Source organism: Somniosus microcephalus, chromosome 15 (assembly GCF_052327205.1).
Source record: "Somniosus microcephalus isolate GS21.2 chromosome 15, FLI_Smic_1.0, whole genome shotgun sequence".
NCBI classification, from domain to species: Eukaryota; Metazoa; Chordata; class Chondrichthyes; order Squaliformes; family Somniosidae; genus Somniosus; species Somniosus microcephalus.
The window spans coordinates 45,656,501-45,684,023 of NC_141001.1; the positions used below are offsets into that span (position 1 = coordinate 45,656,501).

Here is a 27,523-nt window from a genome sequence, read left to right on the forward strand (position 1 = left end):
TGAAAAAAAATCATTCCGTAGCTTCTTTTCAAATTATTAAAAGAAACATAGAATTTTTTTCCCCCAAATGAGGTCGGGACTTGGGACGGGCATATCCAGTTCCAAACCTTTTTCACAGTTGTTAGAGGGTTCCGGTGGAACAGCAGAGGAAATTCGACTTCACAAATGTGTAAAACCTCCTGGGACATCGCATTATGTTCTTTGGCACTTATCCAATCTCGCTTCAAATGCGAGACTATGGAGTCGGTGAAGAAATAAAAGGTGGAAAAAAAATCACACCAAAGCTCGTTTGTCTCACTGGGCATAGGTGGCTGCTCAGTGGTAACTATACGGTGGGCTGTATAGTTAGATATATTTCTTAAGGCTAAACAGATCAAGGGATATGGGGAGAAAGCAGGGACAGGGTACTGAGTTTGGATGATCAGCCATGATCGCATTGAGTGGCGGAGCAGGCTCGAGGGGCCGAATGGCCTACTGCTCCTATGTTTCTATGGGCCACTGCTCCTTCATCTGTAGTGGCTGAAGACTTTGTACCGGGTTTGGGTAAGGAGGGAACATTGCTGCGCTCAGCGCGCCAGCAGGTGTCGCTGTGCTGGGGAAATAGCGGGGCGATGAAATAACAACAGAAAATGCTGGAAATACTCAGCAGGCCAGGCAGCATCCGTGGAGAGGGAAACAGAGTTAACGTTTCAGGTCTGGGACTAGCGGGGGACCGGTGGGCGCCGCGGGGACTGGAGTGCATTGTTAATCGGGACAACCAAATTTTAATTTGATTGGTGGAGGGTTATTTAAAAGGGTAATTGGGTTTTTGTCACCTTATTTGTGAAATTGTTTCTTTTTTTTTGGGTCGAATTAAAAGAGAGGGACTAGCGGGGAGATGATGCTGCTGCCGCCGCTGCTCTTCCAGTCCGGCAGGTGTCGCTGTTGTAGCGGGGAGGTGATGCTGCCGCCGCTGCTCTTCCAGTCCGGCAGGTGTCGCTGTTGTAGCGAGGGGTAATGCTGCCACCGCTGCCCCTCCAGTCCGGAAGGTGTCGCTGTTGTAGCGGGGGGGTGCTGCTGCCGCCGCTCTTCCAGTCCGGCAGGTGTTGCTGTTGCAGCGGGGAGGTGATGCTGCCGCCGCTGCTCTTCCAGTCCGGCAGGTGTCGCTGTTGTAGCGGGGAGGTGGGGCTGCGGCGCTGCTCTTCCAGTCCGGCAGGTGTCGCTGTTGTAGCGGGGGTGGGGTGATGCTGCCGCCGCTGCTCTTCCAGTCCGGCAGGTGTCGCTGTTGTAGCGGGGAGGTGATGCTGCCGCCGCTGCTCTTCCAGTCCGGCAGGTGTCGCTGTTGTAGCGGGGAGGTGGGGCTGCGGCGCTGCTCTTCCAGTCCGGCAGGTGTCGCTGTTGTAGCGGGGAGGTGATGCTGCCGCCGCTGCTCTTGGCGATGAAAGCCAAGACGCGGCGGAAGGTATGCGCATGCTTCGTGGTGTCGCGTCCCGGTTTCCATGAAAGCCGCCGCGACTTCCGTGACCGCCGGGGCTGCAGGGGGCTCGGGGAGGGGAGTGGGGTCAGAGTGGACGGCTTTCACAAGGTGAGCAATTAAATCATCATTGTTATTGAACAGTCCTGGCTTCTAACCCGGGGTTGTGGAAAGCTCCATCTTACCTTGTTCTACAGCCGATGGTGAGGCTCGGAGGTGAAACCTGGGAATGGATAAGGAGCTCGCTGGCGAGCAGGAAGCCTTGACTGGGGAGATGGGGATGGGGAAGGGGCAGAGCCGAGCGGGCCCGGGATCAGTGTTGGGACCCTTCCTGATACTTTACCTTCACAATTATGGACGAGGAGCGATGAAGGATTCGACCCACCTTAATTTATCCATTCGGAGATCCCCATGTAGCATCCAATTGTTTCTTAAACGATTCCAGGGTTTTTGCCTCCAATTCTCTCTCTGGAAGTTTACTCTACATTTTACTCACTCTGTGTGGAGGATTTCCTGACATCTGTCCTAAAAGTATCCATCTCTAGTTTAAACCTGTGTCCCTTTAATTTTCTTTTTAATTTTCAATAATATTATGGGTTAACTTGTTTTAATTCCCTTAACTATTTTGTAGACCTTTATACAACTACCTCTTCATTGCTTCCTTTCCAGTCTGAAAAGCCCAAGTTTCTCTACTCTGTCCTCGTAAGCCAGACACCTCCGTCACTGGAGATCAGCTTCTTATCTGCACTGCCTCCAGTGCTCGAATGTCTCTTATTTCTTGGTGACCAGTATTCAAGCTGTGGTTTAACTAGAGCAATAAGGTTTGATCATTACTTTTCTCTGACCATTTCAGCAATGTAGTTCAATGACCTAATAGCTTTGCGTACACGTGCCTACCTGCGGGAGCTGCCTGTCTTCTACCAGGAACTGCTCTGGGTCTGGAACAGAGTCGCCTCCAGGCGTAGTTCTCCCCCGTCAGGAGTGGCGGTTTTCCTTCGGGAGCCGCTGCTCAGGAATCTGCACCTCCACGACTGCTGGATTGGGTGGCAGGCGGAGGGTAGGGCTGTGTGTGGTAGGGTGGCTAGAATCAGGGACATGCTCGATTAGAGGGTAAGTTATGCCAGGAGAGCCCAGCCCCGTGTTATGCTCCTCTTGCTCTATGTGGGAATTCAGGAACACTGCCGGTGTCCCTGATGACCACGTGTGCCAGAAATGCATCCAGCTGCGGCTACTAGCAGACCGCATCGCGGCGCTGGAGCTGCGGATGGATGGGCTTTGGAGCATTCACGATGCTGAGAGGGTCGTGGATAACACGTTTGATGAGGTGGTCACACTGCAGGTAAGGGCTGCACAGGCAGAAGGGAAATAGGTGACCATCAGGCAGAGCAGTAGAGGCAGGCAGGTAGTGCAGGGGACCCCTGTGGCCATCCCCCTCTCAAACAGGTATACCGATTTGGATACTGTTGAGGGGGATGACTTACCAGAGGAAGGCAGCAGCAGCCAACTTCCCGGCACCAGGGGTGCTTCTGCTGCTCAGGAAGGGAGGAAAAAGAGTGGGAGAGCAATAGTGGTAGGGGATTCTATCGTAAGGGGTACAGATAGGCGTTTCTGTGGCCGTAGACGTGACTCCAGGATGGTTTGTTGCCTCCCTGGTGCCAGGGTCAAGGATGTCACTGAACGGCTGCAGGGCATTCTGAAGGGGGAGGGTGAACAGTCAGAGGTCGTGGTCCACATTGGGACCAATGACATGGGTAGGAAGAGGGATGAGGTCCTGCAGCAAGAATTTAGGGAGATAGGTAGCAGATTAAAGAGCAGGACCTCAAAGGTTGTAATCTCTGGATTACTCCCGGTGCCACGTGCTAGTGAGTATAGGAATAGGAGGATAGAGCAGATGAATGCGTGGCTAAAGAGTTGGTGCAGGAGGGAGGGCTTTAGTTTCCTGGATCACTGGGCCTGCTTCTGGGGAAGGTGGGACTTGTACAAGTCGGACGGGTTGCACCTGAACCAGAGCGGGACAAATATCCTTGCGGGGAGGTTTGCTAGCACTGTTCGGGGGGGGTTTAAACTAAAATGGCAGGGGGTTGGGCACCTGAGCAGGGAGACAGAGGAAAGGGAAACGGGGATAAAAGCAAATGATAGGAAGGAGAAAAACAAAAGTGGCAGTCAGAGAAATCAACGGTTTAAATCAAACGTGGCCACAGTAAATAATAATTCTAATAGGTCTAAGAGCGTTAAAAAAACAAGCCTGAAGGCTTTGTGTCTTAATGCGAGGAGCATTTGTAATAAGGTGGACGAATTGGCTGCGCAAATAGAGGTAAACGAATATGATTTGGTTGGGATTACGGAAACGTGGCTCCAGGATGGCCAAGACTGGGAACTCAACATCCAGGGGTATTCGATATTCAGGAAAGTTAGGCAAAAAGGAAAGGGAGGTGGGGTAGCATTACTGGTTAAAGAAGGGATTAATACAGTTGTAATGAAGGATATTAGCTCTGATGATGTGGAATCTGTATGGGTAGAATTGAGAAATACTAAGGGGAAAAAAACATTAGTGGGAGTGGTATATAGACCTCCCAACAGTAAGGCGGAGGTTGGGGATGGCACTAAAAGGGAAATTAAAGAAGCGTGTAATAAGGGCACAGCAGTCATCATGGGTGACTTTAATCTACATATAGATTGGGCCAACCAAATTAGTAACAATACTGTGGAGGAGGAATTCCTGGAGTGTTTACGGGATGGTTTCCTGGACCAATATGTCGAGGAACCAACCAGAGATCAGGCCATCTTAGACTGGGTATTATGTAACGAGAAAGGATTAATTAGCAATCTTGTTGTACGAGGCCCCTTGGGTCTGAGCGATCATAATATGATCGAATTCTTCATTAAGATGGAGAATGAAGTAGTTGACTCAGAGATTAGGGTCCTCAATTTAAATAAAGGAAACTACGATGGTCTGAGGTGCGAGTTGGGTAGGATTGATTGGGGTTGACGGTGGATAGACAATGGCAAACATTCAAAGACCGAATGGATGAGCTACAGAATTTGTTCATCCCAGTTTGGCATAAAAATAAAACAAAAAAGGTGACTCAACCGTGGCTAACAAGGGAAATTAGGGATAGCATAAGATCCAAGGAGACGACATATAAATTGGCCAGAAAAAGCAATAATCCTGAGGATTGGGAGCAGTTTAGCATTCAACAAAGGAGGACAAAGGGATTAATTAAGAAAGGGAAAATAGAATATGAGAGTAAGCTATCAGGGAACATAAAAACTGTCTGTAAAAGCTTTTATAGATTTGTGAAGAGAAAAAGATTGGTGAAGTCAAGCGTAGGTCCCTTACAGTCAGAATCAGGGGAATTTATAATGGGGAACAAAGAAATGACAGACCAACTAAATACATATTTTGGTTCTGTCTTCACAAAGGAGGACACAAATAACCTCCCAGAGATGCCGGGGAACATAGGGCCTGATGAAAGGGTGGAACTGAAAGAAATCAGTATTTGTAGGGAAATGGTGTTAGGAAAATTGATGGGACTGAAGGCTGATAAATCCCCAGGGCCTGATAATCTACATCCCAGGGTACTTAAGGAAGTGGCCCTAGAAATAGTAGATGCATTGCTGGTCATCTTCCAGAACCCGATAGACTCTGGAACAGTACCCATGGATTGGAGGGTAGCTAATGTTACCCCACTATTCAAAAAAGGTGGTAGAGAAAAAGCGGGGAATTATAGACTGGTAAGCCTGACATCGGTAGTGGGGAAAATGCTAGAATCTATTATAAAAGATGTAATAGCAGAGCACTTGGTAAGCAGTGACAGGATCGGACAAAGTCAACATGGATTTACAAAAGGTAAATCATGCTTGACTAATCTACTGGAATTTTTTGAGGATGTAACTGGTAAAATTGATAAGGGAGAACCAGTGGATGTGGTGTATTTGGACTTTCAGAAGGCTTTCGATAAGGTCCCACATAAGAGATTAGCGTGCAAAATTAAGGCACATGGGATTGGGGGCAAGGTATTGACTTGGATAGAGAACTGGTTGGCAGACAGAAAGCAAAGAGTTGGAATAAACGGGTCGTTTTCCGAGTGGCAGGCAGTGACTAGTGGGGTACCGCAAGGATCGGTCCTAGGACCCCAGCTATTCACAATATATATTAATGATCTGGACGAGGGAATTGGATGTAATATCTCCAAATTTGCAGACGACACAAAGCTGGGTGGGAGGGTAAGCTGTGAGGAGGATGTTGTGAAACTCCAGTACGATTTGGACAGATTGGGTGATTGGGCAGAAACATGGCAAATGCACTATAATGTGGATAAATGTGAGGTTATCCACTTTGGTGGCAAAAACAGGAAGGCAGATTATTATTTGAATGGCAATAGATTGGGAGAAGGGGAAGTGCAAAGAGACCTGGGTGTTCTTGTGCACCAGTCGCTGAAGGTAAGCATGCAGGTGCAGCAGGCAGTTAAGAAGGCAAATGGTATGTTGGCCTTCGTAGCAAGAGGGTTCGAGTACAGGAACAAGGATGTCTTGCTACAGTTGTACAGGGCCTTGGTGAGACCGCACCTTGAGTATTGTGTGCAGTTTTGGTCGCCTTACCTGAGGAAGGACGTTCTTGCCATGGAAGGAGTGCAGCGAAGATTCACCAGGCTGATACCTGGGATGGCAGGAATGACGTATGAGGAGAGATTGTGTCGATTGGGCTTATACTCACTGGAGTTTAGAAGATTGAGAGGGGATCTCATCGAAACCTATAAAATTCTGTCAGGCCTGGACAGACTAGATGCACAAAGGGTGTTTATGATGGCTGGGGAGTCCAGAACCAGGGGTCATAGTCTAAGGATAAGGGGTAAGCCATTTAGGACTGAAATGAGGAGGAATTTCTTCACCCAGAGAGTGGTGAACCTGTGGAATTCTCTGCCACAGAGGGCGGTGGAGGCCAGTTCATTAAATATATTCAAAAAGAGTTGGATATATTTCTTAAGGCTAAAGGGATCAAGGGATATGGGGAGAAGGCGGGGACAGGGTACTGAATTTGGATGATCAGCCATGATCTCATTGAATGGTGGAGCAGGCTCGAAGGGCTGAATGGTCTATTCCTGCTCCTATCTTCTATGTTTCTATGGCGAAGGAGCGGGTTGGATAGCGCCAGAAGAGCTGGTGCAGCGCCTGTCCTTGGCCAACGTCCGCCACACGGCCAAAGCCATCGAGTCACTGAAAGTGGCGCTGGGCCCTGACTCCACTAGATGTATCGAGGAGGCTCAAGCACGTGGGGCGATCCCGTCCGAACTGACCCCCATTCGGACGGAATTCCTCATCGGTGCGCGGCCCCGAAACCCCTCTCTGGAACCGGCGCCTCACAACTTGAGCCGTCTCGGGGAAATACCCCTCGTGCCCTTTAGCTCTGTGTGGAGGGGTTTCCTGTACGGGCTGCTCCTGCACACTCTCCACTTTGCCATCTTCGCCTGCCATCCGGACACGCCTTGGCGTGCCATCTTGCCATTCGGCGGAGGTCCCCAATGGAGGGCTCTCTACGTGGGAGTCCTCCCCTTTTCTATTGGGTACTTGGCCTGGAGGGAGTTGCATGGAGCAGTCCCGTGCAATAAGTTTTTAAGTGGGTTTATGAACTCCCAGGCCGCCTGCCTTTTTTGCGGCCTAGAGGAGTCCGTGTTCCATGTTTACGTAGAGTGTGAGAGGTTGCAGCCCCTGTTCCATTATCTGAAGGGGCTGCTCCTCGATTTTGGCTGCACTTCAGTCCTACGCTCCTGATCTTCGGTCACCCGGCGCGGAGGGGAGCGGGCAGGTCGGAGGACCTCCTCGTAGGACTGCTCCTGGGCCTGGCCATGGTGGCCATTAACCGGTCCAGGCAGCGGGCAGTTGAGGGGGTCGTTCGGCCTGACTGCCTGCCTCTCTTCGGCTATGTTTGCGCCCGGGTGGCCCTGGAGATGGAGCACGCGATGTTCGCCGGCACACTTGAGGCCTTCTGTGACAGGTGGGCACCGCGGGGACTGGAGTGCATCATCACCCTGGCCGATGTAATTTTAATTTAATTTGATAAGTTTTATTTAAAGTTCTTTTAAGTTACAGTTAAATTGGTTCAACAAAAGAGGCCTAATAGCTTTGTTGATTGCTGTTCTGCCTTGGACATGTTTGGTGTTGAGTCTGCTCTTTCTGGTGGGGGTGATTAAACCAATCGACTGTAAATTAGTAAAACATTAAATTAAACTTAACAAATTAAATTAGAATGTTGTTGGCCGGGGTGATGATGCACTCCAGTCCCCGCGGCACCCACCGGTCGCGGAAGGCCTCGAGTGTGCCGGCGGACACCGTGTGCTCCATCTCCAGGGCCACCCGGAAGCGAACATGGCCGCGGAAGAGAGGCAGGTAATCGGGCCGAACGACCGCCCGCCGCCTGGACCTGTTAATGGTTATTTTCGCCAGGCCCAGGAGCAGTTTGGTGTTGAGTCTAATAAGATTCCTGGGTCTCTTTCAACTTCATAATTAGCTGTTACGCATGAGTCCTTTGGTAACCTGTGGGCACTGTAGGGACTAGAGTGTGTACTGGACACGGGTGATATATAATTTATAGGTTTCCTTTGTTATGGTTTCGTTCTTTATTTGTTGCACATCTCTTTAAAAAAAAAAAAAAAGAGGCACTTTTGTTTGTTTTTTGTTACTGTGGCAACCCAGTGTCTCCTTATGGTTTTATTGTAAAGGCATTCTTGGCTATTTTAACAGCATCCATGGAGTAATTGTGTCATCTATTTTTGTTCTTTGTGTAGCACTTTCCATTTGTCTGCATTAAATTTTGTTGATCTTTCAGCCCATTTACATATCTTGTCCAACTTATTGACAAATCTATTAGTTTTTTGAGATTGTAACTAGCAGAATAGATAAGGGGGAACCAGTGGATGTGGTGTATTTGGATTTTCAGAAGGCATTCGATAAGGTGCCACACAAGAGGTTATTAAACAAAATTAGGGCTCATGGGATTGGAGGTAATATACTAGCATGGATTGGGGATTGGTTAACAGACAGAAAAGAGAGAGTAGGAATAAACTGGTCATTTTTGGGTTGGCAGGCTGTAACTAGTGGGGTACTGCAAGGATCAGTGCTTGGGCCTCAGCTATTCACAACCTACATCAGTGATTTGGATGAGGGGACCAAATGTAATATATCCAAGTTTGCTGATGATACAAAGCTAGGTGGGAATGTAAGTTGTGAGGAGGATGCAAAGAGGCTTCAAAGGGATATAGACAGGCTAAGTGAGTGGGCAAGAACATGGCAAATGGAATATAATGTGGAGAAATGTGAAGTTATCCACTTTGGTAGGAAAAATAGAAAAACAGAGTATTTTTTAAATGGTGAGAGATTGGGAAATGTTGGTGTTCAGAGGGACCTGGGTGTCCTTGTACACGAATCACTGAAAGTTAACATGCAGGTACAGCCAGCAATTAGGAAAGCAAATGATATGTTGGCCTTTATTACAAGAGGATTTGAGTAAAAGAGTAAAGACGTCTTACTGAAATTATATAGGACCCTGGTGAGACCACACCTGGAGTATTGTGTACAGTTTTGGTCTCCTTACCTAAGGAGGGATATACTTGCCATAGAGGGAGTGCAATGAAGGTTCACCAGACTGGTTCCTGGGATGGTCCTATAGAACAGATTGAGCAGACTAGGCCTATATTCTCTAGAGTTTAGAAGAGTGAGAGGTGATCTCATTGAAACATACAAAATTCTTACAGGGCTTGACAGGGTAGATGCAGGGAGGATGTTTCCCCTGGCTGGGGAGTCTAGAACCAGGGGTCACAGTCTCTGAATAAGGGGTCGGCCATTTAGGACTGAGATGAGGAGAAATTTCTTCACTCAGAGGGCGGTGAATCTTTGGAATTCTCGACCCCAGAGGGTTGTGGAGGCTCAGTTGTTGAGTATATTCAAGATAGAGATCGATAGATTTTTGAATATTAAGGGAATCAAGGGATATGGGGATAGTTCAGGAAAGTGGAGATGAGGTAGAAGATCAGCCATGATCTTATTGAATGGCGGAGCAGGCTCGAGGGGCCATATGGCCTACTCCTGCTCCTATTTCTTATGTTCTTATATTCTTCTGTAATTTTTGAGCCGCCTCTTACAATTCCACTGCCCCACCCAGTTTGCTATCATCTGCAAATTTAACCATTTTATTTCGAGTTCTGGAATCCAGGACACTTATGTAAATTAGAAACAGTAGTGGTCCCAGCACTGACCCCTGAGGCACCCACTGCATACTCGTCGTCCCGCCCCCTCCCCCCGACAAAACTCCTCTAATGAGATTTTGTTGTCTCCTACTCTTCAACCGGATTCTTATCGGAGGAGGGTGAAATTGGGTGAATAAGAGCTGGGAGGAGAAGAGATCAAAGGAGCAGGCTTTGTGGACATAATGAGGTTTGTGAGGGCTGGGATTGAGATGGGGAAGAAAGTATGGAACATAGGGGAGTTGAAGCTAGAGTGGGAAAGGGCAGGAGGGAGAGCTGATAATGGGGGTGGGGATATTGCGTGGAGGTAACCGTGCTAAAGGCCTCTCTTTTGGACGTGAAGCTCATCATTTCTCCACATTTGGTGTCCAAAGTGAAAATGGCGGGTGCGAGGGGTGGAGGTTGGAGGAAACGAGTGGTGGTGGTGAAGTTGTTCCGACTGCAGCAATGATCTTGAGTGAATTTGGCCATGGAGAGAATGACAGTTCTGCTTAAGGCGGTTAAGCCAGATCTGGAAATGGACAACAAGATTGATTGCTTCCTATTTGCTTATGACCCAAGAACGTGAGGCAATGGAGGTGGCTGTTATAACAGGGTATGGAGTGGTAGACCATCTGGTGGAGACAAGGCTGTCAATGATGGAGGTGAGACAGTTGTGCTACGATGATGAAAGATGTTGATTTTGTTGTGGGTGGTAAGCCAGGGAAAGGGAGATTGGAGTTTTTGAGGATCTTCTTTGAGGGCATTGGGAAGTTTTTTTTCAGGGGTGGTGGGTGAGATTGGAGGGGTGGGCATGGGATGTGTAGTAAAATGATGAAGAAATGATTAAAGGGGATCTGGAAGGAGATTGGTCCTGAAACCTTGAAGTCTGTGTTGTGGTAAAGTTGAGGGAAGACCGTGTGTGTGTGGGTGATTTGAGTAGTAATAATGGGTCGGGGCAACACTGCAGTGCTACAGTTGGTCTTAACTCCTGGTTGGTGGGGAATCTGTCAGATTTCCTGCTTCTGGTCACTAAACAGTGATTCCTGCTGCGCAGCCTGTGTGTTGTGTGTGTGCTCCTGCTCCTGTACTTGTTCGGATAGGATTGGGCTCCGTTCGCATATGTAAATCAAATGCCCTGCTGCTGTTCACTGCGTATACTCACATATAATGAATGGCTACTTGGGTGAGGTACTGGAAGGCTGATGGTGTCCATGGAACTGTAGCCCAGCAGGAGCTAGCATCTTGAAGAGAGGAGGGAAAACATTTAAATGAATAGTAATAAGTTTAATCTGTGCTACATCAGGGAATTGAGGACCACTACTAATTGGGTGCCTGGAGCCAATATGCAGTCTCCCAGTCAGTTAGGCTCCGTCCTCAATTTCTCTTGGTGAATAAGAGGAGGCTCCACAGTCTTTACATTGGAGCAATGGTAAGTTGAGCTCTAAGGAAGTAGCTATTTGCAGTGACGGCACATCTGCACTGTAGAGAGAGCTGTGTGGCATTCAGTGTCAAAAAATCAACCACTCCAGTTGAGTGACTATTTCTTGTGTCTTCTATTCGAGTGAATGAAAGGCCAAGATGTACTTACAAGAAGATGTTCCTAATCCCATAAGTACTGTCTGCATAATTAAAGTGCCATATTAATCTGCTTTGAACCCACCCTTTATATAATCTGTAGTGCCAATGGCAGAGGGGAGGAGGAACTAAATAGAAATAACTAAAAAAATTAGAAGAAACTTCTTGTTCCGTGCGGATTAACACAGGCTGGGGTGCATTACAAAGCGGTAACACATTAAAGAATAAATCATGACAGTAACGGTCAAATGGTTCATCAACAACAGCTGCGTTTATACAGCGTGTTTAACGTAGAAAAATGTCCCAAGGCGAGTCACAGAAGCGCAATGAGACAAAAATTGGCATCCAGTCAAAGAGAGATATTGGAGGGGTGACAAAGCTTCGTCAAAAGGTAGGTTTTAAGGTGGTTCTTAAAGAAGGGGTGAGAGAGTTGCAGAGGCAGAGATGTTTAGGGAGGGATTTCCAAAGCTTGGGGCCTAGATGGCTAAAGGCATGGCCAGTCATGTTCGGACAAAGGGAGTAGAAGATGCGCAAGAAACCAGAGTTGGAGGAATGCAGAGTTCTCGGTGGGTCGTAGGGCTGAAGGGAACATTGGGTCCGAGTGCAGAAAATGTTATTTTGTGTACAGTCATGTTTTGGTTTGTAAGAAGTGTGGAAGCTGACGTTTGCAAAGAGCAGAAATAAAGATTCTTTTGGAAAGTCTTTTGAATTGTAACAGTTGTCATTGCAGCATCCATGCACACACACTTCCCAGCAGCAGGAGTTGGGGTGTCACTGGCTTTCGATCTGGGTGGGATCCCTGACTATTTTGTGTCCTCCTAGTTGCAGGTAAATATAGTGTTCAACCGCTGCCTTGGCTCAGATCAAACTTGGGACGCCAGCCTGTGTGGCTCACTGACTGAGTCATGGGAGGTCAGTCTCTTTTAAGAGGAATTGGCTTTGTAAGTTTATCCTGATGAAAGGAATACTATTTATCTCTTACTAGTGATCAGAATCATTAGTTGATGCATTTGCTTGTTTTGTTGTTGCATCCCATTAAATTGAAGTTCATTCCTGGAGCACAGTATTTATGCCTGAATCTTGCCAGCAGAATGCATGAATTGCTGTGACACAGATTGGAAGGTTTGATGACTTTACCTACTGTACTGTATAAATAAGACTAGAAATTGGTGCCACTGAGAGATTAAAATAGGGGCTGTGTGATATTTGATTTACTACCTTGGTGTTATTCTACCACGGCTAAACTGTACTTGAAATGTCTTTCTAAACGACCATGCTGGCAGGGAACCCGTGACCTGACCTAACCCAAGCCGGTTGATCAGACCGGTCAGTCAGAAATGTCAGCATATCCGCTGGAGCACAGAGAACGAAGGCTTTCAATGGGACAAACTCCTGCTGTCAGAATCAGTTTGGAGTGGAACAACTGATTAGTTGACTTTTCTGGTGGTCGCACTTTCATGGCTGGGCTCTGCCTGAGAGAGGGGTCGGGTGCTGCTCCTTAGATTGAAAAAAATAAAGATGCACTTGTGTATAAACTTTGTAAATCAAGTGCGAAGCATTTCCTTGCATTACCACAGTAACTATGCTTCAAAAAGAATTCATTGGCTCTGAAGCACTTTTGGATATCCAAAGCTTGTGAAAGGCACGATATAAATAAATGCTCGTTAGTTTGTCTCTCTCGTTACATCCTCAAAATTCCAGTAGATTAGTCAAGCATGATTTACCTTTTGTAAATCCATGTTGACTTTGTCCAATCCTGTCACTGTTTTCCAAGTGCTCTGCCATTACATCTTTTATAATGGACTCTAGCATTTTCCCCACTACCGATGTCAGGCTTACCGGTCTATAATTCCCTGCTTTTTCTCTCCCACCTTTTTTGAATAGTGGGGTAACATTAGCTACCCTCCAATCCATGGGTACTGTTCCAGAGTCTATCGGGTTCTGGAAGATGACCAGCAATGTGGGATGATCCTACGATACTGGCTGTTCTGTGTCATTTTATTAGCACTTTGTGAGTATTGGGAGTACGCTGCATATTGCCTCTGTGTGGGATGAAAGAATTTGGCCGATATCCTGCTCATCTAGTTCATACACTTGTTGAAAGAAAGAGCAAGAGACAACAGCTACTTTTTCTGGCTGTTGCTTACACCCAATACCTCTGTTGGATTCAGGAGCAGCGACTGTACTTGGACAGGTGATTGATTATTAATGGTAGCAGGTTTGAAATTGTACCCATAACCAGTGAACTAAATTAATGGCTTCTTATTAACTCAGCAACAGTTCCTTTTTTAGTCGCCTTTGCAGTTAGGTCTTGAATTCAATGGTGCAGACTCCTTATCTGCCCCAATGGTTTACAGGGTAAAGCCATCACAAGGTATGGTATGGAGCCACGCAAACTAGAGTTCCAGCTCTGTGCTGAGTTAGCTAATCTCTACTAGGGTAGCATTTGGGATACTACAATGTAGCCACAATATATCTGTCCCAGTGACTCACCATCAGTAACCACCTACCCATGGGGGGGAGGGGGGGATTTGTTACGATGCTTGGATCCCCACAATGTTATTTTATGTGCACATTTTTTAAATTCCATAGTTGAAGTGTATCTTTGTGTTCCAGGTTATTGAACAGACCATGAGTTTGCGTTACTGTACCACTGATTCTCTGTGTTGTCGACACTGACTTCACTGGGGAATGCTCCAGACGTCAAACTACAGCCTTGTGCTGTCAATCCAATTTCTCCTGATGATCTACGACTTGATGGCCAATTCCTTCTCTGAGCTTATATTCACGGAGCCAGTCATCCCGCTGATAATATTCATGTGAGTGTATGTGTGAGCACGTGCAATTAGTTATATCAAGACTAATAGATGACTGGGACCATTGATGGATATCATGATGGTTGGGTGAATGTAAGATGACCCTGATTATACGACATTCTCTTCCTCCTTTCTGCAGACTCATTGCATCATCTCCTACTGTACCTTGTACGTTTCCAGAATCTAAAAACTGCAACTCCTCACCTCCTACAGTCGATCCTCCTACAGTCGATCCTTCCTCCTGCAGCCGACCCTTCCGTCTATAGGCTTTTAAAGCTCAAGCATGGTGTCACCTACAAATTATTACTCCACTTGTTTTGCTTCACATTTTGTTAGGGCTTCACTAGATATTTCTCGTGCTCAGCACTAAAGACCATTTTCCCTACGAACCAGAATATGACTCTGTGCACAATATCTGGCAATGTAGTATTGTCCAGAAATTGAATAGAAACACTTGTTACTGTAATTAATTCATTGAATTGACACAAGCACACTCGTGTTCTTCGAGCCTTTGGATAGCGGAAGGATAACCAGACTGTTGGAAGTATGACTTAGGCTTTGAGCTATAAATCAGCTATTTTAAATATAAAAAGTAGATAGCAGAAAATCAATACAGCAGATTTTACATGATTACAGAAATTTTAACTTTTATCTCGGGTACATAAAAAAAGCATTTTCTACCTCTTAGTAACATTAAATGTGAACCAGTCTCTGGAACTTAGATTTATGGTTTCATCTGCCAGCATAGAGTTTACAGCCTCTATCTTGGAGGAATTGGTGGAAAGCGAGTACGCAGTCTGAGACACACCTTGCGTACCCTTTGAATGTTCAACCTGGGACGTAGGAAATCAAAAGTTGTCTACCACAATTGAACAAAGCTTACAAAATATATAATGATTTCTTCAACTTCAACTAGATGAGACATCCCAATTCAATTACATTTGTTACCAAGTCTTTAACTTTAATTAAAACAGAAAATGCTGGAAATACTCAGCAGGTCAGGCAGCATCTGTAGAAAGAGAAACAGAGCTAACGTTTCAGGTCGATGACCTGGTCCACTCCTCTAACACCCCCAACACCCCTTCCCCTTCGCCCGGCACCTTCCCGTGCAAGCGCAGGAGATGCAACACCTGCCCTTTTACCTCCTCCCTTCCCACTATCCAGTGCCCCAAACACTCCTTCCAAGTGAAATAGCGATTTACTTGTAGTACTTGCAATTTAGTATACTGTATTCACTGCTCACGATGTGGTCTCCTATACATTGGGGAGACCAAACGCAGATTGGGTGACCGCTTTGCGGAACACCTCCGTTCAGTCCATAAGGGTGACCTCGAGCTTCCGGTCGCCTGTCACTTTAATTCTCCGCTCCACTCCCACTCTGACCTCTCCGTCCTCGGCCTCTTGCACTGTTCCAATAAAGCTCAATGTAAGCTTGAGGAACAGCACCTCATCTTTCGATTAGGCACTTTACAGCCTTCTGGACTCAACATCGAGTTCAACAATTTCAGACCATAACCTCTGCCCCTGTCATTTTTTCCATTTTGTTTTTTTCTCTCTCACATGGCAGCTGTCGATCATTCTGTCATCGCCATTTACACATCATCTAGAGCCATCTTTTGTTTCTTTACTTGTCCCAGTACCATCTCCTTTTGCCTTGCACCATCATCCCTTTTGTCTCTTAATCTCTCCTGCCTTCCATCCTATCACAGACCTTCCCTTTTGTTCTTTCCTCCCCCTCCCTGCCCCTGCACTGGCTTAAAAACCTGTTCCATCTCCAGCTTTTTCCAGTTCTGACGAAGGGTCATCGACCTGAAACATTAACCCTGTTTCTCTCGCCACAGATGCTGCCTGTCCTGCTGAGTATTTCCAGCATTTTCTGTTTTTATTTCAGATTTCCAGCATCCGCAGTATTTTGCTTTTGCTTTAACTTTAATTGATTGTTTTCAGAACAAAGCACGCAATCTGTGTTAAGTGGTTTCTACCTGCTTTGCAATCGAAGTATATAAACATATTAAAATACATGTCTCATTGAATCAAAGTGTAGCTGAGTCATCTGTGGAACCAATTTTCCCCACAATCGAATTTGTAACCACACATGAAGGATGTGAATTCTATCCCAACCTATAGATACTAAGCCTGCAATAAAACACATTTTAAATGACCAGGTATTTTTCATTGACATTATGATTTTAAATGTGATAGAACTCCCTATCATCTGCACTCTTGTTTGATCGTGCCCTGCCCTATGGGCCTTCACCTAGGCTTTTCTGCTTTAAAAAAAAAATTACCACGGTGTAAGGGAACCTCCTGATGGGGAATAAGTAGAAGATATACCAACAGCTGTGGAAAACAGAGATCTTAAGGTTAGGCCACATTGTCCTCCCAGCCAAGAGAATCTAGGTAGAGGCAAGCAGCTGTGTAATGAAAGACTGAGGGGAAAAAATTGTGGGAATCTTTAGGTCTTTCATTTTTTTTTAAACTTTGTCTCCTCCAGTTTCTCCACTTGCCTTGTGGATAAAGGTAGTACTCGGCCATACAAATCATAATTAGTTACATTCTTCTGACTTGAGTAGGAGCTACTGAGCGACATACAGGTTGATGTGACTGTTCACAAACTTAAATTTGACATTATTTGTCTATCTTTTTTGGCAATATGTAGTTTAGAAAATATATTGAAATCTGGTTTGTTTAGTTACTTTTAAAGTTTGTTTGCTTTCTTTCTCCCCTAAAGGCACTAATTCATTTGGGATACTGCTCCATGGGAAATGACTGGCTCCTTGTACCTCATCCAAGTGGCCATTCGTGTTGTGTGAGCCTAGATAATGAATGTCATCAGGTTATTCAATCAGTGAGGGCATTACAGTCAACCCCAATCCTGTTTGTAACTGTGTTCACCTGCAGGTACCTTCCAGTCGGGATAACTGGACGGGCGGGGCTCAGGAGGTGAGGTGGATTTCTCCCCTCTCTGGTCTGGTGAGACCAGTTATAGCACGTTGGATATTACCTTAGCTGAGATCAGCACAGACCAGTGATCTAACTTGGGATCTTCTGCTCTGAATGGCTCAGTACTACACTGGACACTGCATTTACCCAGTTGATCGCTTTCAAAGATTGTGTTTGCTGAATTACAGTTAAAGGAGCAGTATGCATTAATTGGCATTGTTACTGCAGAATTGTTATAACTAGTCTAGGAACTTTTTTAAAAAATCTAAATTTGTTTTTTCCTCCTTCAGCATTCAGGACATTGGAATCCTCTTCAATATCATCATCATCTTCCTTATGTTTTTCAACACATTCATCTTTCAAGCTGGGTTGGTCAAATTGCTGATTCACAGGTTTACAGGAACCATTGTTGTCACTGGTATTTACTTTGTTCTGAGTGTCAGCTTTCATGTTTGGATTCAGGTACGCAAACTTTAAACAAATGATGAAATTGCAAATACTGCATTTTTGAGTGCATAACAAGTCATGATACTTCCAAGTAATTCATAGCAGGTGAAATAGTGATATGAGAGGTGATGAAGTGCTAGATCAATGTAATCTTTCTTTAAGAGTTTTCTTGGAGGGGGAGAATTTATAATTATATCTTTCTAGCTGAATATTGTAAGTTTTTTGGTAAATAGAGAGGATAGCAAAATGAGGAAGTCTTTAATTCAAAAAAGAAAATATTGGAAATACACGGGTAAGTCAACATCGAAAAGGGAAACACAGGTATGTGATGAGCTAGCTGATCCCAACCAGGGTAGTACTGCAGTTGCCCTCAGTGCCCTTGATGAGAGAGGAAAATTAGCCGGGGTTCCTACTATTTAATAATCCATCCAAGATGCGGGCTTGTGTGGATGTCCAGTCAGACATTGCTGTAATGCTGCCCTCCAATCATCTGCCAACACACTCTCTAGGCAGATACAAGAGTCAGCACCTTCAGAAGAGAAAATAAAACGATAATTTTCCCGATGTTTGTCTAACGGGAACAAAAATATTTTCTCCCTCCCTCTTCTGCTCTGGTCACTATTATCTGCAATTGAAAGGGCAGGTGGACAACCTGCTCTCATCCCCATTCAGTGCTGGTTGTAGCTGGCTGATGGATGTTCAAAAGCAGCTTATTATTATTTTGTCCCTTCCCCCATAAGTCCTTGCTTTTGCTTGGCTGTTCCCCGCACAGCATGACAGATTTGGAAATCTTGATGCAAGATTTTTTTATCCTGACAATTTTCTAACCTTCCCTCTTCTGAATGCGTTGATTCCTTGCTTGGTTACAGCTCCATGGATCCTGGGTACCCGTAGGTTCAGATGGGATCTGAGAGAGTGCATCTTGCCAGGCTATTCTGCCATGTAGGAAATCACCACTGAGCCCACTGCCGTCTTGACTCAACTCCACAAAAATGCACTTTCAGCAGTGGTTGCTAGATGGCAGTCATAAGCAGAAACACTGATTAATTTTCTCCTCCCTAGCCATTTGCAGTGCCTTGACTGGTGCACCACTGAAATCAGCTAACTTAGCATAGGCTGCAGGTTCAACGAGGACATTCTTGATCTGTATGGCTCAGCTATTCATTGAATAAACTTGCTGAGATATCAGGGAAGTGACGTATTTTTTATTTATTGAGAAATTTGGATGAAGTGCCAAGGCCCGTAGTGCAGGACATCACCAATGTTGAAAAGAGTATGACAGACGATGAGGTAAATCACAAAGTAATGATTTAGATGTCGGCATGCTTTGGTTTTATATGCCTTTAGATTATAGGGGGAAGGGAAGGTTAAGGAGTTTCAACATTTTGAAGTCCAGGTAAAGAATGAGAGGTGATGCAATGCATCTTCATTTCAACACAGTGCAGAAGTAGGGAAGAGGACAAATGTGTACAATGGATTATTTTATGCTTGGGAAGAACAAGAAAGGAGGAGCACTAACCATAATAGTATCAATTAAATGGATCAAGACAATGCACCACGCAATAATATAAAATATATATGCTTAGGTTATTTAAGTGTTTTTTTTTAATCTAGGGAAATTTGTTGTGCAGTGGTTTGGCAGTTCATTATGTGATATGTCCTGATGTTTTGAATGCTTGAGATTAGTCTGGATCTTTGCAAGCAGTGATCCTGTGGGAACTCTGATGCTGTTGATTATTAGGACAGAATAAAGAAGGTGCCTTGCATTTCAGATGTAATTTATAGTAGCCCTATGCTGCATAGAAACAAACCTGGAGGGGGCAAAGTACAGCATATGAATCATATAATAGTACAGCACAGAAGGAGGTCATTCGGCTCATCGAGTCTGCACCGGCTCTTTCGAAGAGCAATCCAGTTAGTCCCACTCCCCCGCTCTTGCCCCATATCCCTGCAATTTTTTCTCCTTCAAGTATTTATCCAATTCCCATTTGAAGGCTACTGTTGAATCTCTATCAACCACCCTAAGGGAGTGAGAATGTGTACTAAGAAGCAGCAAGCCCGGTTATAGAAACATGGGAGGCAAAGACTGAGAAGCAGGGAACTAGGAGAGACTAAGGGAATATGAAAGTGGACAAGGGATAATGAGCATCAAGGACAGATCCAGCTTTTTGGGGATGAGAGAAGAAAAAAAAAGAGAGACTGGGAGTATAGTTTACAGCTCATCCATGAGGACCCTGGATCATATGTTCTGGCTTCTTACTGCATTTTGGTAACTTGCTGCATCTTACTACTTCTATTTATTATTCTACTAGTAAATAAATCTGACAATTAGTTTTAACCTATCCTCATTGATCTAATAAGGTTTGTAATATGTTTTGAAGAAGATCAGCCATGATCTTATTGAATGGCGGAGCAGACTCGAGGGGTCGCATTGCCTACTCCTGCTCTTATTTCTTATGTTCTTAAGATAGGAGAAAATGGTGGGCATCCTGCACAATCTCCATTGGGCAGTATCATAATAAAAGGATAATTGTTGATTGTCGTCATGCTATTTCAGACTTGGTATGTATAAGGTGCAGGCTTCGATTCTTAGGAAACTTAGTTTGCTTTGAATGTTCGATACAGTGTTGGGAGAAAGCCTGAACAGTAGCTGCTGCATTAGGGCTCTGTTTGAGTTTCACATGTTAGCAATGCTCATGTTCTCTAGTAGGCATGAGATAAGAAAGAAGGTCAAGGGGATTTGGCTTGCTTATACTGGTAATCTTATTAGGTGATACGTAGGTGTCATGTTGCTAAAAGCATTTCTAAACCTGTTTGCATATTGCCGAAAATGGCTGTGGGTGTTGCTATAACTATTTTCCCTGAGCTCCTTAATCTTATTCACCTTCAGTGTCCACTTTAATTCCTATTTCTATCAGAATCTGCGATGGTGGAACATACGCAAGCACGTGTGGACAAATGGACTTCAAGCACTTTTCGTCTTCCAACGGTTTGGTAAGAGAGCTGTCAGTAACTATTCTAATATTGTCAAGATTGTCTGTCTACTTTTTTAAAACAATCTTTTCCTGAAAGTACTGACTTTTGCTGAGGTAGATTCTTACGGCACTGGTCACGTGACTGTTCTTCATGTGTGAATCCAGACAATGACTTTCAACAAGCCACTCACAGCAAGGGTATCACAGTTGAATCTGATCCTGCTCTTACCCAAAGCGCACGCACACACTTGGTTTTCAACAGGGAACATTGGTTAGCAATCCGGAGCAAGAACCCTGGCTCCTTAGCTCAGCATTGCTGAGGCCAATTGCAGTACCCCAGCATGACACACTGCCTGAGAACACCTCATTTGGCATAAACTAGGGTTTAATTCTGAGATCTTCTATATGGTTCACTGCTACACCAGGTTCCTCGAGACTATTTGGGGAGGGGGAAGAGTGTGAACTCATTGTGGATATAAATAGATAGGACTGCAGTGTGGATGGTGCCAATTCACTGAGGCTTGAAAGGGGGTAAAATATGGAGTTAATCCTCACCATGCCCCATATGGGAGTTTTTTTTTACCTCATCTTTGCTGTCAGGAGAGTGGTGAAGTTACAAGATGGAGCCCAGATGCTCCCTGTTAAGCAACCTCCTTTCTCCTCTGGTTCACACTAATGCGTTTTGAATAAGCACGAGACTTCATAGTGGAGTATACGGAACAGACTTTATTGATATACAGAAATGTGATCGGCCTTTAACTGTATACAGAGAGTGACTTTACCGGTTTCTGTATCTTTCGAGTACATTCTGAGATACTGTTGAAAACCATGATTCTTTATACATCATATTTTGACTACATCAAAGGAAAATGTCAAAATGACATATTGTAGGTATTCGGGTTCACCAATTGTAGGTGTTGGACGAATGCCTATCAAATAATCGAGGTCGACTCCAGGAGAACAATCAAAAAGGTTTTTAATGCAGGAACAGAGGAATTCAAACAGGTTGCTGAGCTCGCTACAGGAGAGCCATAAAATAGGTTTCCACCAGACGGAGATGCCACGAGGACTGAGTAGGCAGTCCCGGGGATTGCGTCATGACATCATCGTGTTTTCTCGCGCTTGGGGTGGTCATGTGATGTGCAGCGTGACGTCATCGCGTTTGCCCGCGTTTGGGTGAGTCACGTGATGCGCGATGTGATGTCATCGCGTTGGTCCGCGTCATCGCGTTTGCCCGCGTTCCCAAAGGGGGAACGCCCCGCACGGCAAACCGCACATGTACATCACCACGTTAAAGGGAATTATGTACGGTAAGTAAGGGACACTCGGTGGTACCACTACAATATATCTATTTCTCAAATCCTCGAAACAGATTGTCTATGTAAATTTTAGCATCTTTGACCAATTGTTGTTTGTATCTAATGGATACCTACTTCCCATGTTTATTACCCTAAAACTAAACATTAACCATTCCCTTACACAAGCACTTTACATTTCAGAAAACAAGCAATGTCTTCTCCTCACGACACTTCAAAGTCATCCAGTTTATATCGGAAAGCCTGACTAAGCATTCCTTTTACGACACTTCCAGGAAAACCTGTTGCTTTAAGATACAAAGTGTTTGACGATTAAACATTTAACTTCCACGCTGTCCAACACTCCCCTATAGGAAGAAAGGGAAAATTTGAGAACAAGTCACTCCACTGCACTTTCTTAATGGTTGACTTACGAAATGCCATTGGGAAAAGGCCTGGGAACTAGTGGCCTGCGTTTACTCTGAGCCAGGGAACTATGTGTAGTGGACAAGTATAGAAAATGAAGCCAACAAAGTTGCTGACGCCTCTTAATTGACATCCAAGGTTGAAAAGGATGGCAGTTGCCAGTAGCTGATGTTTGGATTTTGCAGCAATAGAGTAGCCCTCCTAATGCTCCTTTTGGTTAAAGCTGAGCTTGAAGAAGCCACTATATGGAGGAAAGCAGGGTTTGAACATGTATCCTACCATTCCTCTGCACTTTATCAGCACTGTGTGTATTTGTGAAAATGGTATTTTTTTTTTTTTAAAACATTAATCCTCAGAAATCTAAACAGTTCTGCAGAAATTCTGTCAGAATGTAGTACAGGGATTGATTCACGAGTCTGTCTGCCATTTCTGTCTTGTACTCCATGGATGTCCAACCTTTTTGAGCTGGGGGCCAAATGCACATGTCAAAACCAGTGGGTGGGCTGCATTTCATTTATTCAATAATGCAAACCTCCATATACAAAAATGTGAGGCCCCCCCCACCCCCATCCTTCTTTCCTCCCTCCATTCCTGGATCTTTCTCTGTCCTTTTATCTTCCTTTCCCTCCCCTCCTTTTCTGATGTCCTCTCTCCTCTCCAGATCCCCCTTCTCCTGGTCATCTCCTTCTCTTGCCTGTTTGCCTTTGTCCTCTGGTGCTTTCTCTTCTCTGCCTCCCCCTCCCCTCTCCCTCCCACCCCCCTCCCTTTCCCACCCCCTCTCCCTTTCACACCCACCCTTTCGCCCCCCCCCCCCCATCCCCCTCCACAATGACATGACTAAACTGGATAATCCAAGCTTGAAACCATATCGTAATACATTGCCACTAACAATACTTGTGCTCTTATGTAGCTGCAGATTGTATTACTTCCACTCCACGTCTCTTCTGATTTATTCCTTTCCTCTGCTCAAAGTTCTGACTCCTGCTTGGGTACAGTTGCAAGGGCACCAAGCTCCTCCTGTACCTCATCGTAATAGCATTGACTCTAGACTGTGTGTATTTCAAGCTATTTGACTATGGAGGACATCATAGCTGAACATACATCTGATCCTGTCCTTCCCATGTGCACTTTGTAACAACAATCAGGAATGATTTGGCCTCAGCACTCCTCTCCACTTAGCCTGGGAGTGCTGAGGCTAAATCCAGTGGCCTAGCTTAGCTCCGATCAATTAACTTAGCACGGACCAGGAATTGAACCTGGGACTTTCTACTTATGTAAAGTTTTGTGTTACACATGCCATGAGGAAAAGCTCTGATCTGTTTCTACAGATGTCTTGTGCCTGTTACTGTAGGAAGTTTCAACTGTAATTCCATCAAGCACTAACTTGAAACTGTATTTTATTTTTTCCATCCTCCAGTTGCTGTTTTATACTATTACTTCTACAAAAGAACTACTCTCTGCCTCGGAGACCCTCGATTATACGAGGACTCAGAATGGCTCCGAAATGAATTCTTTCGTGTCCGAAAATAAGATGGCGGAGCAACAAGTGGGGTGATACACGACATTAAAAATGGACTGTTACACATGTACAGATTTTTATCTGATTAAAAAGAGCATTTTCTAGCTATATTTGCGGAAAAATATTCTTTGGAGACTGCTGTACAAATTCTTTGGAGACTGCTGTACACTAATGTTCATTTTCTTTCTGAACTCGAGCAGTAAGAGGTGGGGATTCTCTAAGCATTTCGTTGCTAAATCGTGAAGTTGCCATTAATTATTTGTTTCTGTGTCGAATGGATATTAATTTTGCTCGAATCTCACCAGCAAACATACAGATTTTTTTTGTCATTTTTCTCCTCTTTTGTACCTCCTTTTCTGAAGACACTTAGTCTTGCTGGGGTACAGTTCTGTGGCACTGGTAGTTCTCCAAGTTGGCATTTTTCACGAGCGACCTAGATTAGTGTCAGCACTATTTGACTGTAGAGAGCATAATAGCAGGTGCTGTTCGTGTCTTCACTTTGAGGTGGCTTTAAGGTATTACATTTACACACCAGGCTAATTACTAATGACATCACTTGATGGCCACACATTTACTTTTCAGCAGCAGTTATGGATGGTGATCAGGATGGGAACGCAGACTTTATTTCATTTCCCTAGCCCAGACACTTAAGGCCAACTATAGCAGGCTATAATCAGTTAACTCAGCACAAACACTGCGTTCAACCTGCAACTGGGCCTGTCTAGCTTAGTGCTACATTATGTTGTGATTAATATACATAATTTAAAACTAAGATTGAGATGTTTGTCTTTTATTTAATGTTTGAAATGCATTAATATCTTGAGTATTCTAGATGAAGAATAAAAGCTGTTTGTGATCATAAGCTTAAATACAGCTCAATATTTTTGACTAAACATCCATGCTTTTGTTAATCAGTAACTGTGGTATTGCCTGACAGTAACGGGGATTTTGTATTCACTCAAGCCAACCTTTTTTAAATACCTTGCATTGCGTCATAGAATTATATTCCGAGTATATACCTTCTACTATTTGTCCCACGTAATGATTTTTTAGGTATCAGCATGGCCATTTTTAAAGGGGCGCTGAGGAGGAAATTGCAAGATACCTTGCCCCACAGGAAGAGGATCAAATTGGGGGGCGGTACTGCTCACCTCTAAATTATAGATTCAGAAATGGCATAATGAGCTGCGGTCTTGAAGCTGGTTGCCACCAGCAATTCTACAAGAGAAGAGGAGGTACCAAGGATCCACTGTATGGGAGACAGGTGGCCAAGTCTATGAACTAGCAGAGTGATCTGCAATTGTTTTGAGTTTTTGCTCTATATATGAATTGTGTTGTACAGTATTTACATATTTAGAGCTTCATTTTAAAAATATTTTTACTTTTTATATATTTGAATCAAATGAAAGTAATGGTTTGCTCTGATCACAGAATCACAGAAACCCCACAGTGCAGATAGAGGCCATTTCGGCCCATCGAGCCTGCACCGACACATATCCCACCCGATCCCCGTAACCCCTACACCAACCCCACCCTATCCCCGTAACCCCACGTATTTAATCCCCCTAACACTAAGGTCAATTTATCATAGCCAATCAACCTAACCCGCACATCTTTGGAAACCCACGCAAACACAGGGAGAATGTGCAAACTCCACACAGACAGTCACCCGAGGCCGGATTCAAACCCGGGTCCCTGGCGCTGTGAGGCAACAGTGCTTGTACGATTCCAATTCTGACTGTGTGCATTTTACATTAAAAAGTATTGTGTAGGAGCATTAAATCCTATGTTTATTTCATCATAATGAATACATTCATTGCCGTTCTAATAAAATAAATGTCTGACTATTTTATGTGATCTGTTAGTGACTTTGTACTTTGAAAACTTTTATAATTTTTTTCTAGCAAATCTCTGTAAAATGGTTGTTTTTGTATTAAATATGTAAATGAAATGTTCAAAAGTTTTACTTGATTTTTTTCACTCATTTCCTTGCAGTGAATCTTCTGGTTTATCATTGCCCTGCTGTTCAGCTTTTTGTTTTCCGGCCCAATAAATGAGAGATTATTCTATTTGTATTTTGTCTCATTTTATCAGCAGAATTAGTTGTTCCAGTTTGGGCTTTTTAAACACTTTCTCTTTCAACAGTTGTAATAGAGTACACCTCTTTTCCCCCTTCTTCCAAAGTGGGCTGCACTCTGAGATCTGAAAGTGTATATCTTGCTTAAAGTTTCTTGAAATGGACCGGTTTCTTTGGATGAAAGAGCTGAACCCTCTTTTGTACCTTGGTAAACAGAATGCAGTCTTCAGAGTGAGATGTTACATGTGAGGCCCAAATACTCATGGAGTTCAATGCACCAACGTGCACTATAATTCCACTGATGTAAAAATGATTTACATCAAGATTACCCTCAGTGGGCAGCTTTGATAAGTTTACAGGGCATACCAGATGAGATGGTAGTTGATTGCAACTAGGGAGGAAATGTCAGAAAAATACTGAGCTGAGGTATGAGTATAGTGGTGTATCCTTCAGCTTGCTCAAGAGCATTCATACAGAAACATGAGGGTACAAAAGCAAGGAAGTTATACTAAACCTTTATAAAACACTGGTTAGGCCTCAGCTGGAGTATTGTGTTCAATTCTGGGCACCACACTTTAGGAAGAATGTCAAGGCCTTAGGGTGCAAAGGAGATATACTAGATAGGTACCAGGGATGAGGGACTTCAGTTATGTGGAGATACCAGAGAAGCTAGGGTTCTTCTCCTTGGAGCAGGGATTCTCAAGTGGGGGTCCGCGAGAGGGTTTCAGGGGATCCATCATAAATAACCTGTGGGATTTAAAAAAAGAAAAATACAGTCGCGTAAAGGTGGGATCGAGCTGAGCAAACCGATGATGGCGGCAGCTACCGCTGAGCCCAGGCTCCTAGTGGTCGCTGGGCGCAGATCCCCTGGCTCGAGCTCTCCGTCTTCCACTCTCCTCACGCCAGGTCCCGCTGCATATACGGGCGGACTGGCCTGCTGGCAGAACAGTTGCAGTACAACCAGCAGAGTGCCACCAGAACCACTTACGTGTCCGTCCAATTCGACTTCTAGCCTGCACCCTTAACTGATTCTGCACAATATCGGAAACTCCCGGCTAGCAGATAGATTTTAGCAAGAGTGTTGACTCGCTGTAGTATAGTTACAAGGGTGCTTGCTGTTCTTTGGTGCCCAACCTCATTCATTCTTCACCTGCGAGCCTATACCTTGAGTGTTAGCAGTCTTGCTCTCCCAAGGAGTGCATCACAGGCAGACCTGATTGATTTTTCACACCCACTATTGGCCTCCAGCTAGGATTTCAACCTTTCAAGTTGCCAAGAGTAAAACATTAATCTGGACACTGCTGCAAGCAATTTGGGCGAAGAATCATACGGTCCTTAAAAAACTTGTTTTTTTCAGTTAAATTGTACACTTGTTTATGAAAATATTGGAAAAAGGCTGTTTGACTGACAAGCAGAGAACTGGGACCGGCTGATGTACCGGGAACGGTTGGCGAGAGAGTCGGGGGTTGCGGGGGAAAGAGGGAGACTAGGGGTCAGGTGATTGGGGTTCATGTGGAGGGAAAGCAGGAGTGGGATGTGTGTGGGGACCAGTATTTTCTGCAGTGTTAGGATAGCAGCAGTAACATGGTATACAGAAAAAATACTTGTGTTACAGGTGGTCTGTGGAATTTTTTATAACATGGGAGGGGGGCATCAGAAGCAAAAAGGTTGAGAACTCCTGCCTTACAGCAGAGAAGGTTAAAAGGAGATTTGATAGAGGTGTTCAAATTCATGAATGGTTTTGATAAGAGTAAACAAGGAGAAACTGTTTCCAG

General features: G+C 44.6%; 1 protein-coding gene across 2 annotated transcripts; it reads left to right on the forward strand.

Annotated features, from left to right (window-relative positions):
• The first annotated feature begins 1,405 nt into the window (after window positions 1-1,405).
• On the forward strand, window positions 1,406-25,740 carry tmem138 (transmembrane protein 138). Of its 2 annotated transcripts, none has more exons than XM_086007729.1 (5): window positions 1,406-1,564; window positions 13,867-14,069; window positions 17,300-17,471; window positions 20,375-20,450; window positions 23,570-25,740. In XM_086007729.1, the coding sequence occupies exons 2-5, from the start codon at window positions 13,942-13,944 to the stop codon at window positions 23,680-23,682; spliced, it is 489 nt and encodes a 162-aa protein (XP_085863855.1). In that variant the 5' UTR covers window positions 1,406-1,564; window positions 13,867-13,941; the 3' UTR covers window positions 23,683-25,740. The 2 variants fall into 2 exon arrangements, with proteins under 2 accessions (XP_085863855.1, XP_085863856.1); XM_086007730.1 differs by lacking the exon at window positions 1,406-1,564 and adding an exon at window positions 2,110-2,274.
• The last annotated feature ends 1,783 nt before the right edge of the window (window positions 25,741-27,523 follow it).

Bases quoted from the DNA above. Each gene is read 5' to 3' on its own strand.
- tmem138 (XM_086007729.1), top strand. From the start codon at position 13,942: ATGCTCCAGACGTCAAACTACAGCCTTGTGCTGTCAATCCAATTTCTC. The intron at 14,070-17,299 runs GTGAGTGTATGT...TTCCTCCTTCAG, and splicing joins ATCCCGCTGATAATATTCAT to CATTCAGGACATTGGAATCC. The intron at 20,451-23,569 runs GTAAGAGAGCTG...TCCATCCTCCAG, and splicing joins TTTCGTCTTCCAACGGTTTG to TTGCTGTTTTATACTATTAC.